This window comes from Myiozetetes cayanensis, unplaced genomic scaffold, assembly GCF_022539395.1.
Source record: "Myiozetetes cayanensis isolate MyiCay16 unplaced genomic scaffold, myiCay2020 scf2-11, whole genome shotgun sequence".
Classification (NCBI taxonomy): Eukaryota; Metazoa; Chordata; class Aves; order Passeriformes; family Tyrannidae; genus Myiozetetes; species Myiozetetes cayanensis.
In genome coordinates, this window is record NW_026087411.1 from 100,542,771 (window position 1) to 100,559,929 (window position 17,159).

A 17,159-nucleotide genomic window follows, 5' to 3' on the forward strand; every position below is an offset into this window, starting at 1 on the left:
TCAAATGTAGTGGGATTCAGACCTACCATGAGAAGGAGCAAACTCTGCCAAATTCCAGCCCTTAGAGTGACAGTTCTGTCCACCCAGTCCCCAACATTCCCAATACCAGTGGAGCCAAGTTTCCTCTCTTAATCTTTCCATGTTCAGTACACCTGAATTGCACACAGGTAATTTCTAAGAGATAATAAAATGCTCCAGGGGAAAGATGCTGCACTAGTACAAACTTTAACTTGTCACTGCATTTGGATTTCAAAGGCTTGAATGCCAAGAGGCAAGACTCCAAAAAGTGGGACACGCCCTGAAGCAAACACAACTGGTTTCACATTTTCTCAGTGCCTCAGGAGAAGTAATAATAGCACTTAGAGCATGGGTGAGACTGACAATGGAATACTGTGTAGTTCTGTGCTAAATAAAAGTATGAGAAGCTTATAGACAATGCAGAAATTTGACAGCTAGAGGTAAAAAAATAGGTACTGAGAGACTCATCCTTTAGTTGAAAAAAAGGACAGAGGTGATGACTGCAATGTATGTTTTTAAAGATAAAAAATCTAATGCAAAAGGCATTTTTAAACTAAAGGTAACAATATAATTAAAAATAGAAGCAAGGAATTAAAGCAGGTAACATTTTATCAGGGAGAAGAAAAAATTTTACCATGTGACTAGTTTTTCTAGCATCAAACAAAAAAAGCATCAGGCTATGAGAAACCAAGGTTTTTACTGAAATAACCGCTAAGATTCTATGGTAAATTCTGTCCAAGAGACCTGATCAGATTAACAATCTCTCTGGTTTATAAAGCAAAACACTTCAGAATCTCTGAGTCCCTTAAAAAGACTTACAGGTATGGGGAAATTCACTCACTCTTACTGGATCCAAAGTTCACAGTTTTTTGGATTAAGCAGAAAGACAATTTATACAGGCTTTTAAAAAGTAATAAAAAGGTTCCTTCTGGATCAATGGTAGAAATTCATTTATTTGCTTAAGTAGTGACACACTTATGTAAATTATGGGTTTGCAAAATAAAAAATAATACGGTTTTGTATCCTGGTTAGGAACAAGCATTCTTTTGGGGATCCAAAAGATGGTACAGAAAAGAATTAATCATTACCTTAAAGTAGGGTCTAGTTTTTTACGTTATTTTTTTGAAGAATGGGAAAATACTGGCATGGCCTTAATGTGCTTTTTATGTGAACAGATACCACTTGAACTATATATCACTTGGCTGGCTTACCAAGAGCTACAGAATCCTTAAGATGAGGCTTAACGTAAGGCAGTAAAGGTAGTAGGACTATCCTTCTTAGATTCCCCTTTGTACACTGGTGTGGCAAGAGAGGTTTCCTTATAGAGTGACTCAGAGGAACCTAATTTAGACATTCTGAATTGCCCTCTTGATAACCATTTGTACCATTTGCTGCTAAGGCAACCCAAGAACATAAAGCCAAAGCCAGTTTTTGAAAAACAGAACTGTGTGCCATCCTTCAAAAACCAGAAAAATTTATTGAGCCCTTGTAAAAAGAAGATTTTAGACAAAATAATTTACCCTTGATCTTCTATCTAAGCAGTCAAAAATAAAGGTTTCAGAAATCAAAATCCTCAGCCCTTAAGTTAAATATAAGACAGGCAGCCTCACTGTAACATAAATTCTTATATAGAAAACATCCAGGGTTACACAATAACCAGTTGCTCACACTACACCATATTCACAGTGTCCTTTGGTCAGTAATTTTACTTTCATGAACTTTTCAATAATTAACATAGGGCTTAGAAAGTTCTGGTTTTGTGTTCATCAATGAATCAAAATACAAATTCATTTGTACTCTGTCCAAAATTGAAAAAGCCCCTTTTTCAAATGAAAAATGAGGCAAAGAAGTTCCTTAAAAAAATAACATGAAGTAATTCAAAGAAACAGTCGTCCTCGTCCACGTTTGCTCTTGAGATGACTCGCAGAACGCCTGAGAGTTTTCCTCTCTTGACGATGTAGTTTCTCAGCTTCCTGTTGTTTCCTTTGCTGCTCTGACTGGAATATTAAAACAAAAATAGACTCAGATTCTTGTAAAGTTGAACCTCATTGTTCCAGTATCAATATATCAGGTCAGAATTCCACTAGGAAAACATGGAAATGCCACCATAAATTGCCCCATGCTATCTTGTCTCATACCATACTTGGTAGTTCTGGGTATCCCTAGGCGCTATCAATCCACATTTTTCAGAGCAAATGTTTAACACAAAGATACCAAAAACCAGCGAATAAAGTAACGTATTTCAGATAAAAAACAACGTTTAACAATACATTCCAGAATTTATATTTAATTCCCTCAAGAAGGAAGATCCCAATTTGAGGCTACTTAGTATCTACTTTGTTAACTACTATTTCCATGTTCAATATTTGCACAAATTTATTTCAAAAAGACTGCATAATTAGTTATATTTGCTGAAGCATACAGGTTTTTTAAAATGTGTTCTGACTTAGGAGTTATTGGAAGTGTTTTATATGCTGTATGCAATTCTAGAAACACTTTCCACATGAAAATAATTTTTAATTTCTGCTCCTGTGGCACGTGTTCTTTTAATGTTTCTCCCCTTCATCAAAAACATGCTGAAAGTGTTTAATTTATGTACCATATGAACTACTACTTTCTTTGGAAGACTAAGGCTTCTCTTTAAACTAAGCATGAACTGGCACTACCAAAGCTCAGGCAACTGTCCATGCTAAAAAGTGCTCCAGCAATTCCAACGTCAGCACAGAACAACTGAATGGACAGTGAGACAGAATTGCTACTACCGTGGATGCAGCTGCCTTCCCACTGCACCTCTTCTGTAATCAACAGCATTCATACGTCAGCCTACCTCTCTGAATCTCCCATTCACAGACCCTTTAAACTTGAGCTAGAAATTTGCTTGCATGGACAGCATTTTGGCCGAGGCGAGTCAGGAACCAATTACCAAATGTAGCAATAAGCCCATACGAGCATGAAGGCAGTAAAAGCTAGTGGTCTTTAGACTGTAATGAAATTTATTGATTCCCATTTTCACTGTAAGCAGAACAAGAAACCCACTATTTGAAAATATAAGTAATTTCTCTCTGTCTCTAGACTTCTTCTGAAACAGTCTAGAAAAATCATACTTAAGTTCACATTGACTGCTACTGATAGTGGACTGATCTTGATTTGCATCAGAAACTTTGTGATTTGATTTAGAGTTTTTTTTTTTGCCTTTTTTTTTTTTTTTTTAAATGTCTCCCATACCTTCCTAGTAGTGTTAAGTACTTCGGTATTTTAGAAACTCTGCTATTTTGTTAGATCTCTTTGCTATAACAAAGCATATTGAAATTGAGAAATAAGCTGCCACACTGTAGGAACCATATTCAAATCCCCCAAAAACTAAACTGTGAAATATCAATGACAAAAAATTTCATCACTGGATCTCTCAGTGGTTGCTAGGCATTTGGGAGGCTGATAACATACCATACCTGCAGCAGCGAAGTTCACTCCCAATTCCACTGACTAGACGTTTGAGTAATACCAACCTTAGGGAAGAACAATTCCCTCCCAGACTATATCTTTCTTTTACTCATAAATTCATCTGCCTTTTAAGGAAAAGGCATCACAAAGTGGAAGTTGATGACTCAAGTAACACCAAAATCCCTTTTTGGCTTGTCAGCTACAACTCTTCAATCTCTGAAAAGGAGTGTAAAGACTGCATAGCATGACTTCCTCCTAGCTCTACCCGCTCCATTCCTTGTGACTTCAGAATATATACACAGGGTCTGTTTATTTGAGAGGAGACTTGTGAGTTTTGCTTTGTTGTTCTGTTGACAGGAGAAAATATCTCCACTGTAGATGCATTACTTTTTTTTTTTTCAATCAGATATTTAAAAATATTTTTATGCAAATAAGTACAATGTATATATTTCAATAAAACAGTAACAGTTAAAAGTCAGAAAAAGAAAATCCATATATGTTAGCAGCACAATAATTAAAAAAACCCTCAAAGCAATATCTTATCTGATGGAATCAAGTAAAAATGGCATTCTGAACCACTGCTGTGTTTGTCTTCTTTTTAAATTCTAGAAACACAGGAATCAAAAACAGATGAAAAAGGACATCTGCAAGCAGATAATCATCAAGTAAAATAAGTAAGGTAGAAACAGTCAATAAATCTGACTTTTTTTTTCTTCAGGCATAACCAATGTGACAACCAAGTAACTACTTAGCCATTCTTGTGACAGCAGCTCTACCATTGAGAATAATACTTGATCACTGATAAGGAAAAATGTATTATAGCAACAAGGCTTACCTGAGGAAAACCATTTTTAACTGAAGTAATTTTTGTCGGCTCAAGTATATTAATATATAGGTCTTAAGATTTTATGTGTCCTTTCCTATAGTTCTGAAGCAATTTTCTAGGAAAAAATCCCTAAGTGTTCCACAGTAGGAGCAGATGCACACTATAAAGTAATAACCTGTCTGCAGTGTATAAAAACCTTTAGGCTGGGAAATCAAAAGCCTTGGTAAAGGTAGACAGGCAGCAGTCAATCACACGCTTCAAATGGAATTTGACAACTACAACAAGACCAGGACTCGCTCCTGTGATCTGTGTTACATCAGTTCAACGACAAAGGCAGTTGGGAGCTCTGCTTTTATCATGCTGAGACCAAGCAACACCTCAAGCAGCAGAAAGCTGGTCACCTACAGCATCCTGCCTGCATAGGACCTGCAGACCAAGATCCGATCAGTCCTGGCACAGAAGTCAGGCAAGGTCAGAAGCTTCTGGTGGTGTGTCTGCAAATGAACTATTAAAAGACGCAAGCCATTATTTTCCACCGGAACATAAGATTTTATGAGTGTTGCTTGAGTTGTAAGGGATAAACACACAGTACTACCGGAGGCTTTCGTTCTCTTGGCAAGAACCTGGAGAGTTGGCAGCTTATAAAGAAATGAAGAGGGACATTTGCTTGACGGTTTTGAAGTTCCTGTTCTTTCATGCAAAAACTAAAGTTATTTGTGTATTATCTTTAAAATTATATATATATATAGCTCACCTTCTTTAATTTGAATGTTGCCTGTTTGCTGCCTACTGTGGTATCAGACACATTGAGTGTGCCAAGTTTTTCTTCAAGCTTTAAACGATCTTCAAGGGGTTTCCTGCAGAGAAAAATGAACATTTAGTCCCTGTATTTGCCATCTTTTTACTGTAATGAAGGTTGATAACGAAGTCAAAACTAATCTCAATTTCTCTGAAACTAAAATGTCATAACTCTAATAAAATAACCATTCAGGAAATAGAAAAGACAATTTCAAGTAATTCCTTCCAGATAGTGCTTTCAGTAGAAACACTTCTAAAATTTATGTTAATTTCCTTGGTTTTGCTTTTCATGTCATTTTTTCATGTTGCTGCTAAAAAAGTAACACAACTCTAGTTGAGAAAGAAACTACATCCCTCTATTGCCATAGTTTTCTATGAAATGTCAGAAAAAGTTGGGGATATTAAACAATGGTAATAGATACATGCACAAATAAAAAGAGTAAGGCTATATATATAAAATTTTCTTAAAATCTCATAATTTCTGAATTGTAAATACTTTTGAGGAAAGAAAATAATCTTGACTACAAATCAGAATAAATTCATCACAGAATGAATCACTTCACTGATAAACTACTTAATCCAAATACAAATCACTGTTAGGACACCATGCCCACAACAGTCTTTTTCTGCACAAAAGAAAAATATAAATAAGTGAATGTGAAAAATAGGACAGACCCTGGCCCCAGAGAGGAGCTCCACAGGAGCACATGACGTCAAGCACAGTGCTTATCACTGAGTTTCTGTAAGCAAGCTGGCAAAGAGCCTCTCACTCAGGCACCCCAGTCCAGCATTTCTGTGGAGGCAGCTGTTGTGGCTGAAACTGATACTGTTTTCAGCTCTTCTCCACTGGAAGCTAAAGTCCCTACAAAGGCAAGAGACATGGAAGTGCCCCAGTTGCTCCAAGCTGCAAGCTGATATTCAATATCATGATTACTGACTTCAGTTAAGTTGGTTTGTAACCTGGAACAACTGAGGAGTGGAAATACTCCTTGTTCCCACACAGCTCAGGGGTGAGGCGGGCAGGCAGGGATGGTGCTGGCTTCAGCCAGCCTCCCTAAAGGCACCTGTGAGTCCTAAAATCTTAAAATATAAACATGGCTTATAGGATCAAGCTCACTCTACATGTGCTTAGAAAATATTCTAACTGTAAACAAAATTTGATTCTGCAATTTGAGACACTATTAGTGCCTCACTAGCACTTTCTGAAGAGGGCTAGGAGACATTTTTTGTACAAGTTTGAAAGTGGGAAACAAGTCATCATAAAAACACAGACGAGTAGCAGCCACCAAAGTCAATGGCATTTACTGTGGATGAAGGACTCATGGACTGTGGCTGATGCATGAAGTCTCTGAAGTCCACTGAATTTTGGTTAATGAGCCATTTTATGTAACAAAGACTTTTCAGATTAACCATGAAAAATTACTGTCAAGAATTACTTTATTTCTCATGACTAGGTACTTTGATTTTTTTTCGTAGTATATTTTTCATTGAGTACATGTAAAATCTTGTTCCATCTGTGTGAATCGGAAAGACAAGCTAAGCCTTAGAGCTAACTGTGGCAGAAGATCAGTCACCAACACTATGCTGGGATTTCTATGTTCAAGTGAAGTCCCATTTTTCTCGCCTTTGAAAATGAACTGGAGAAATATGGCTACTACCCAGCAATTATTTAGCATGACTGCCTAGATACTGCTTCAGTCAGGAAAAAAATTAAAATGAGGAGATACTAGCAAAATGCTGTGGGGCTGCAATTTTACTGCATAAATACAGGTATATTTATATACAGGTATATATACAGGTCTATTTATCTGAAAATGTGCAGACCTCAAGAGATAGTGAATTGCACAGACTGATACACAAACACAACAGCTGGGTTGTTTGTTTTGGTTTTTTTTTTACATAGAACCAAAGAAGCACAGAATTAACTGGGTTGGAAGAGACCTCCGAGATCAACAAGTCCAACATCTTCCTCAACAAATTAATTTAAGGGATACATTTACAGCGTTATTATAAACAAATTCCCCTGCTCTACTGTAAAACACAAACAACAAAAAATTACCAATGCACTTCTCTTTTTGTCTTTACTAGGAGAAGAGTTTTTCAAGACTTTTCCTGCTGCTTTACTTCAGCAATACCTAGGAATGTCAACTATCCTTTTGTTGGCTTCCTTGGCCACCTCTGAAGACACATACATGGACTGTCATACTTTTTATAAAATATGACTACTGTAGTTTTTAATTCTGATATGCTCTAACTTCAGTAATGTACTCTTTAAAAAGACATCAAGTCAATCAAAAGAGCTCTTAGTACACTGATAAAAATCCTTTCCTTTCATGGATTCCTTTTAAGTCACCAGGCAAGAAACTTATGCTGTAAGCAGATGATTTGCACGTTTTCTTGTCTAAGTGCAAAAGGGGAAAATTAAATGCAGACAGATTTGAGACAAGGTGTTTTTTACAACCATGAGTAAATTTTGCAGATTTCCTGCACGGAGAAATGCGTAGACTGTTGGTCTAAGAAGAAATTTATAGTACGCACCACTGCTTTAGAAGTTGGGCTTGGAGCCGTGCTGAGTCAGGAACATGTCAAAAGAAACACCCAGTTTTATATAAGTCATAAACTGTTTCCTCAGGTAGAACATTATACGATTAGAGAAAAAAAGAACACCTAGCCATTAAATGCATAGTGAAGGTATTAAGGTACTTAATTATACTGGTCACAGACCGTCATTCCATAACTTGGATATATCAAATCAAAGACAAACATGCCAGCCTCACCAGATGGTACATGCCACTACAGTCTTTCCAGTTTTCAGTATGTTACTTGAACTACTTTTATGCTGACTACTTATCACTGAATAAGGTCAGCAGAAAATATATATATTTTCTTCATAAAACTCTAATACGTAAAAATGCTTATTAACCAAACAAGTTAGCTCGTAACACATGGTAAATCATTATGATTACAGTAATGTATCAGTTATATGTTATATGAAACAGATACCAGATGCTAATTTTTAAGTTTCTTCTACGAATTTGAGGAATACCAAACTCCATACTAAGAACAATGCTTGGATGAGCACAAAAGGGATCAGTGAATGTAGAGCTAATTGCTTAGACAAAGATTTAAAAAACCCATGTAAGACAATTCAATGACAGCAACTCAGAAAACAAAGGATGTGATGCTACCCCATCCATTTTTTTTTTGGTCATCCTCTCCTGTCCTCAACTTTTTCTCCATTTTCTAACATTTTACACTATATCCCATCTGTACGCCTACCACACAGAGGGTATCCATTAGCAGCAAATCTTAAGACAAATTTTCTTTCCTTTAAAAGCAGTCTTTTAAAAGTCTTTTGATGGTTTATGTTAACAATGATACTCCTTCATCTACTGGACCGGCGTATAGTATTTGCTTTCATTTTCCTTGGGCTGAAGCAATGACCTTTCTCCCTTAAAACCAGATGAAAGAATTTACTTTGTCCTGTGTCACACTGTACTAATTTTTTCTAAATGTTTCCCTTCCTTACACCTGTCTTGGCTTATTTACTTAACTTTCCACACCCCTGTTCACATTTAAGCCTTGTATGTTTTGAACAAAATGCAATCATAGTGCTTCAAAGTCAGTGTCCCTGAGAATTTTCTTTAGACCTTAGCAACTAAATCTGTGCAAAAGAACAGTATGTGAGTAGGCTGCAGCCATACAGCCTTTTAATGAAGTATTTCAATGGCACTCAGAACAGTGTCATTTGACCTGTCTCAAGCTTATTCCAAGTTACAGCTAACGTTAACTGTAAACCTAAATAAAATGTAAAAATTATTCTTAACCTATAATATTTTGTCAGAATGTCCAGAGATGATTTTCTCCTGACAAAGGAGAAAAACTGACAAAATTAAAAAGATGCTTTATCTCCTGGAACAAATTAAAAAAGCAAAATAATCTGAAGAATGTTAACGGAAAAATCTAAGAAAGATAGAGTCCAGTGTAGGTGGATAATAAAATATATGTTTCTTTTCTTTGGCTGTATCATTTCATTCTACGTACAAAAGAATATGATTACTACGAGATCCATCCAGCACAACAACCTATTTCCGACATTAGTCAAAATCCTGCTCTGCATCCACTGTGCTGCAAGAACTCTGAAGCTACCTACAGTCTTGAAAGGTTTTAATATTAGGGGTTGCGCTTCAAACAGTAAAAGGCTATCAAATCTCACCTTCTGAAGGGCTCAACCCACCTCTGAAAAAAAGCAAATCAATGAGATTTGCAGGCATTGAGCACCTCAAAGCGAAGTTCTTTAGTCTGATGTGTTCTTTCTTTAGTTTGACATGCTCTTTATACCATATCCATAACTTTGGCTGATCATCAATTTAAGGCATAAAAAACCAACCAACAAGCAAACAAAAAGTGCTAAACAAACCCCCTCCTAGTCCGATATTTTGTATTGCAAAAAGAAAAACAGAAATAGTAGGTCCTGACAACGAGGACAGTATAGATTCTGAAAATTTCTGGATGCCATAAAAATTCCTAGACAAAACAATTTTTCTTTTACCACCTTGATCCTATCCCCTAAAACAGTGATTATTTATGCAGCTTTCTACATCATTTTAGAGGGTCAGATAAAAAACATCCAACTGTCATACTGACACTGGTGGAGAAAAAAAACCAGTCTCACAAGACATCAGCATTGTTACCTGTGAAAGCAGCACTTCACAACACTGAATAATGGATCCCCCAATTTGACTCAAAATATTAACCTCTTATTCATCTCATCTGTGTTGCCTCTCTGCCCTACTTTAAACAGTATACTTGTTTAACTACAAAACAAAGCTTTCAACAAGTATGTCACTTGAGGTTATATCCCTGAATTGCCAGATGTGGCTTTACTAGCAAGTGCTTCCAGGCCAAGACATCACTGGCCTGCACCATAGGGAAATACTTAAGAATTGTCCACCCACAGCTATTAAAATAGGAACATTAGTCTTACTTCATTAATTTTTGTTTTTTGGCAGAGTCTTTGAAGCTTCTGAATTCCTCTCCTTCTTTAATCTCAAAAAACTGAGGTTTCAGTAATGTTTGCTGATCCTCCTTGGACCTTTCCCGCCGCTTTAGTTTTTCCTCTTGGCGTAAAAGCTTGCGCTGTTTCCTGACCTCTTCAACCCAGCCTTTTTCATCATCTGAACTCTCAGAACTTTCTGCATCACTTGCTTTTCCTTCTGGTTCTTCCTCCTCTTCCTGCAGACAAAAATAGTATAAAATAAGAGATCATCAACTAATTTTCCTTTCAAACCATTCCTGCAATTAGAGTACGTGACAGCTTTTACATAGCTGAAGAGAACTGAAAGCAGTAACAGCAAATGAATCTGAAAATGTACTATGAAGTTGTTACTATCTACACATTTTATGCTTTTCAAACGTATATTCATGCAGACACAATATTGTTCACATCTAAAAACTAGATTAGAATTATAAATTACACTTAATTACTGTAGCTGATAAGACATTCTTGCATGCCTCAATCTTTCCAGGGTGAAAAGTCTGAATGCTTGAAACAAAGGAAAAAAAAAAGTCTATGGCATTTTCTTAATCCAAATGGAAAATACTTTTACCTCTCCTTTTGCTTCCAGTTCCTCTAAGATCTTTAGCTTCCTCTTTCTTTTCTCGCTTATTTTAGAAACAAGTGGGTTAAGTAGCCTAAATTCTTCACTCTGCTCATCCACCTGGAAATCTGGATTCTCAAACATGACCTTAAAACGATCATCTTTGAGAAGGCTGGGCAGATTCTGGAAAAGAAGCAAAGCAAGTTAGACAATTCTGAAGATGACATTAATAAAGTAAGTAACACTTCTTTTAATTAAACAAAATTCAAAACTAGCATATGAAATGCCAGTTGCTTTATCCTTCCAGGTCAAATAAAAATCAAGACATATGCTTACTGTACCTTTACAAAGATCATTCTAAGCTACCTGTAAGCAAGACTTTTTTTAATGCACTTTTTTAAATGCACAGACATTTAAATACACAATTACTAATATTTTTGAATTAACATTTCTCATACATTCAGCCAGCTAGTCTGGAGACATGTTGTTATCTATTGACTAATCAGCAGTACCTCCAAGGCAAATATGTTGCCTGACAGGGGTGGTTCTACAACATGTAAAACAAATTATCAGGATAAATGTCTTTATGCAATGGTACTATTGTTTTACTGTAAATACTTAAGAGGAAGTGTTTCTATATATATTATAACACTTTCTTCACTACCTTCACATACAGAATGGAGAAGACAGTTTCATTCATGTCAAAGTAAAATGAACTCAATGAATATTTTGCTATTGGGGAATTAGGAATAATTCAAGTTACAAATTCAGCTTACATGAACACCAATTGCTGTCATTTCAAAATCACTGCATTCAAAGTTTTTTATTAGAAAAAGCTGATCTTTTAACAGTGTCAAATTTATATCAGTGTATTAATTTCCCCCCAGTATTAAATTTTCAGTGTTGCTTCAGAAAGGGGAGCGTGAGACTAAGAACACAGAAAACAACAAGTGTAAATTTCAAACCCAAAACTGGTGCACATGTGTGACTTTCAGCCACACAGCCAAATATTAAATCTCAAAGCCTAAAAAAATTTGCTTGTTGCTAAGACACTAATGCCATTTCAGGAAAATAATCAGGACATGCATTTTTCTATATACACTTTTTAGCCCCCAATTACTGAATTTTCATTTTCATTGTTACATTTGCTTAAGTCTGCATTTATGTCTCACCACCACCTACTTTTCTGGTAGTTCATGCTTCTTACTAACCCTAACACCCAAGATTTCATTAGATGCCACATGCACTCATGCCTGCCTTTCATGAACGCTACATTCCTGTGAGAAGGAGCACCTATGAAGTGCTACTTATAAAAAGCCTGCCCTCCCATTAGGGATTAAACATTAACCCTTTTCTTCCACTAAACTTCTCTTAATATAGAAATAGATTATTTTTAACATCAGGAAGAACTGCTATTGCATAAGAGCAAACCATTTTAGCTAATACAGTTAACTGTAAACACAAATAAAGGCAATTGTGTCTTTAGTTTCACAGATAACATCTATCCTGTTGTGATCACACCAAAATACCAACAAATGCAAACAACAGATCTTGTTTGAACAGCCTTGGTATTGACTCTGCATTAAGCAGTTTCTGGAGTGCTATGAAACCTTCACAGTGAGTATTTCATCAATTTTAGATTTAAGTTATTACACGGTCTTTTTGTGCTGCAGCTACAGTGAAGTCCCCCTTAAAGCCACCTACCAGAACAAATTATTTCTGAGAAACAAAAACAATGGAATTTTTAATCTGTTTGGCCAAAAAACAAGAAGAACAAATCAAACCTGTATGCATTGCTATTTCTGTGCTCTAGGTTAGAGAAGTCTCCAAAGCAGGAGCTCACCTTCTGTTTCCTTTTCCTAGTAATCTGTTGCTCTTCTCCTTCTTCTTCAATCAGTTTGAGTGCAAGTTCTTTATTGACTTTTGGAAGTTTCTAAAAAGAAGAAAGCAATTAATCAATAAATCAGTCTTTTACTGTAACCTACATGCTTTACACTCATAAGTGTGGTGAAGAGAGAATTCTTATTCATTCTTACAACTCTTGCTGAAAAGTTCCTTGACTGGTTCCAAATATTTCTAGATACAACAGAACTCAGAGAAGATTTAAGCAGGATTTCTGTATAATTTTTAAGTTGAAATGCATCAGCTTTAGCTTTTAATAGCAATTCTTTCTCTTCATTTGTTGAACAAATTCCATCTAGAAAGCTACCAGTTACAAACACAACACAATGTTCATATATCTCTTTCCAGAGTATCATGTCTTAATGCCTTAAGTCATTCAGTATAACGACAGAAGTAGAAACTTCAAGTTGTACTAGTGGGTTAACTGCTCAAGTGGCAAATGTGATAAAAGCTGCTCTTTTACGGTTTGGTATCAACCTTTTGGAATCACAGACATGGGAATTTCATGGTTCTATTCAAGAAATTCTATAAATTACTTCGTGTCACTAATGATAAACAGAACCAAATCCTAAGTCATTACATCTCTAAGACACACTTAGGAATATTACTCTTTATGAGGAGTTTTCCCAAAAGTATACGAATTGTTTATAGGATTTACCTTTAGCTGAACTCTCTGTGCACGTGTTTCTTCTATCTTCTGCCTTATTTTCTCTCTTCTGTATTCTTCATAGGCAAAGGGATTGGCCATCATTTTTGCCTTTGAATAAGCAGGAGGAAGTAAAAACAAAATACCGTTAGTACAGGACATAGTCTGTTATTTGTAGGGAAAAAAGCACCCAACCAAAACAAAACCCACAAAGAAAAAAAAGCAAACCTCACCACACATATTTTATTGTTAAGAATAAAAAGTGGCAAGAATCAACATTATTTACCTTGTGATAAAGTCTTATGTCCATGAAAAAGCCATGCATATATGCTCTGAGCAATGTGGATCCAATGAGATGAGCAAGGCCTGGGAAAAAGGTTCCAGAGCATTTTAAAGAGCTTTCATATATAAAGAACTTTTATTCCAAGCTAGCCACTTCACTTGCCTGATTCAAGACAACAAGCACTGCCAATGCAACACATCCATCCATCAATCACATGCATCACATAAAGACTAAGTAAAACCACAAAAAACAAAAACAAACCAAAAAAACCAACCAAACAAAAAACAAACACCAAACAACCAAATCAACAAAAACCACTTTGGTCAGAAAGAAATTTAAGTTTCTTCAGAGCAACGAAATCCATATTTCTTGCCACAATACATGCTAAAAAAATGCCCACACGCACTATGCTCCATAGGAGTTTACAAAGAAAAATTCCAGAGGATTTTTTCCTTAAGTCTGTCAGAGTTTGACAATCCCTTTTTAATGTGATACAGAGATGTTTTTAATTAAAGAGCTTTGCCTTGGGTCAAACCCAACTCTCATAGTCAGAGGTAAATTAAGTTAACTGGAGCAAAACATCGCAATCAAAACATGTAATGGACAGAAAAAGGACTAACTATCTTGGGAGAAGCATGCTTACCTTCTCTGCTATATAATTTTCAGCATTCTTTGAAACTGTGTTTCTATTAACCCTAGAACGATTTGTACTTTCTGGAAATTACTACATTCAAGTAGGGTAGTCTTTGGCAGATTTTGCTGTGAGTTCCGACATTGTATTTGAGCACCTCAAAAATATTTTGAGAACTAAACCAACTTCTCTTCCTATGCCTTCCATGTAGTGTCCGAAAGCACACACCACAAATTCCTAGACATATTAAATTAGCAAATATCAATCACCTTCTTGGGATAAAAAGCTGAGAAACACAAGTATTTACGTTGCATCAGGTAGGAACCAAGGAACTTAGAGCCATTGGTCGGGAATATTAATAACCAATAAGACTAGAGGAAACCATTGCCAGTGAATTTCTAACAGTGCTCACACATCACATCGGAATTACAAAATTTACATCTGTAAATGGTCAAAACCTGAATAAAGAAGTCAGCTAAAGAGCATATTCAACTGTTTTACCTAAATTTTCAAGGTCTTTTCTGGTAACGAATTTGTAGTCATCATAAACTGTGCTCTCTGGATTCTCTTCCAATTCTTCAGTCAAGTTGTCCAAGAAGGAGCACCATTTTGGGGCAGGTCCTAAAACCTGTGGATATTATGGAAAGTTGTAACATTGAGTATTATTACAGAAGAAGCCTAAAGTTACGTTCTTGTGCTGAAATTAATCCCACTGCAGACCTTAAGAGCAGCAGTTAGAGAACACAATTAAACCTACTGCTTACATTACTAATAAGTACTATAGATTATGTGTTACTTTAATTTAGGTCATTTGAGACCAAGCAGGCTAGACGTTTCAAATGGTCCTAGTTTGATTAATTTATTAAAAGCTCAGAGCCAAACATTTTAGATAAAATTACAAACTAATGGCACTAGATAGCAACTAATCTGTAAAGTGCTGTTGGATCTTAAAGTTGTTAGGTTTACTATGCAACCATGTTAAATCCTACTCTGCTCTAATTATTTTAATTAAAACACCATAGGAATATTTCATGTATTTTTATTCAAGGATAAATCCAGACTGTATGAACAGATAATGGGAAATAATGAAAAAACTTGCATATTTCCACCATGAGGCAAAGGACTTATTTGCAGTGTAGTGCTATCGATGTATTTTTCCACATAAGCTTCCTCCAATTTCCTGAGTTAACGAATCAGTTCCCTTTACTTCTCCCTCCTGCTGTTCTGATTGAAATTCCTCTCTATCCTGACAAATGCAGCCACTCTCTAATGTTCCAGTACTATTATTTTAGTAGGTGAGTTAGCTGAATGGAAAAATCCAACACTACATTTTTCTCTCTAGAGCAAATAAGTGGATATTTTAGAACATTAAGTGACCAGCTAACTCCTGTAGTGGGACTTTTAATTATGTTTCTGATTTGTTTGCTAAAAATTCACATTAAAAACTCTGCAACCAACATGACCATAGGAATGGTTGTGATTCAATATTTTAAAATCCTATTAAATTATGGAAACAACTAGAAGTGATTTTATATATATAAAATATATACAGTTTCTTTTAACATGACTGTGTGGTAACTGTATGAGATCGTGCTGTTCGCTTAAAAACTGTATTTTTACTCATTCAGAAGTCTTGAAGACAACTACACACAAAAACTGTAAAATCATGTTCTAGACCACAACATTCTACTCATTCTAGCCTGTAACACTCTAGACAATATTTTATTCTAACCCACCATTGTCTCTGTATTAAATATAATTTATCTTCCTAAGATTTCAGCCCTAGCTGAGAATCATTACAAGCCAAATGAAAAATTGCACTTTGTTTTACAGTGCTGCATATTTCATTTCAATTACTAAGAGCTTCTACTGAAATACCCAAGATGTCACTAACAGGAAACACTTTACCTACTTAATTAACCAAATTCCCATGTCTGCTCCAGGAATAAATGATATATAACATTCAGATTGATTTCTTGCCCAACATTACAGAAGTTTTTGTCTCCATCTTATCTCCATCCAGATTTTAATTCTGTATTTCCCTCAAACCCACTTCTTTAAATGCCAACCTTTTATATTAGTAATGAAGCAGTCTAGATCTCTTACATGGCTTCATACCACTCAAGAAATCAGTTATTTGTGCTTCATTAGCAGACCATCAAAGCATGACTGGGGTGAAGGAACCTTCTCTTAAGTTTACCTATGGTTCTGTTTTGGATGAAGCCATTTGTCCTTCTTATTAAAAAAAAAAAATCAAATTGCTTACTAACTAAACATGACTTCTCTTGTAATAAAATTTAACTACAAGTTTCTCTGCTGAAGATTATTAGAGATCAGAGAATCCTCAACTCACATCCATTCCCATTAAAGTTACCCTTCATTCCATCTTGCTGACACATCATGTGAAGACCTCTATCACTCCAATAAACACTTTCTTCACTTCCACGTCTATGACACCATCTGCTCAAGCTTTTCAAAGCACAGGTTACTTATCACAACTCAGGCCAATGCAACCAGTCAGGATAATCCCCCAACAGGATCCTGATTGGTGGAAATCTTTAAACAAGTAACTAAAGCAGAAGGTCTCACTAACGAGGGAAAACAGTTTATCTGCTCTTCAGCTTAGCTCCACTCACTGTTTCAACTATTCCTCTACCCAAAACTTGATACTGAGAGTGAAATCTTTCATCGGACCTAATCTGTGCCATGAAACATATAAAGCTAAAAACTCAATTAATCATTATAATCTGTGGAGCAAGTTGGATGAACAGATCACAGAAAACAAAGTGGGGGAAATGAGATAACTACTGGAAAAAAGCAATGGCAGAATACCAGGAAAAAATAGAAAGTCTAACCATTATTCAAATTTCACATGTAAACCGACAGAAAGGAAAACCCTACAGAGATGTCTGCATATTTGATTACATTATTTCACTCTTTCCCACCCCAGTGAAACCACTTGCCTACTTATTCTAGGACACCTTAGGAGCTTTGCTTTGCACTTTAAAATGGAA

The 17,159-nt window shown here is 35.8% G+C and overlaps 1 protein-coding gene across 1 annotated transcript in view; it reads right to left on the reverse strand.

The window, feature by feature from the left end:
- Positions 1-951: 951 nt before the first annotated feature.
- The window catches only part of NOL10 (nucleolar protein 10), a 50,332-nt gene continuing 34,124 nt past the window's right edge, over positions 952-17,159 (reverse strand). The window contains exons 14-21 of the mRNA XM_050315285.1: positions 14,647-14,773; positions 13,518-13,597; positions 13,244-13,342; positions 12,527-12,616; positions 10,693-10,866; positions 10,071-10,318; positions 5,040-5,142; positions 952-2,015 (exon numbers count right to left, since the gene is read on the reverse strand). Coding sequence (XP_050171242.1) covers positions 1,896-2,015; positions 5,040-5,142; positions 10,071-10,318; positions 10,693-10,866; positions 12,527-12,616; positions 13,244-13,342; positions 13,518-13,597; positions 14,647-14,773 — 1,041 coding nt within the window. The 3' untranslated portion in view covers positions 952-1,895. The remainder of the gene's footprint in view (positions 2,016-5,039; positions 5,143-10,070; positions 10,319-10,692; positions 10,867-12,526; positions 12,617-13,243; positions 13,343-13,517; positions 13,598-14,646; positions 14,774-17,159) is intronic.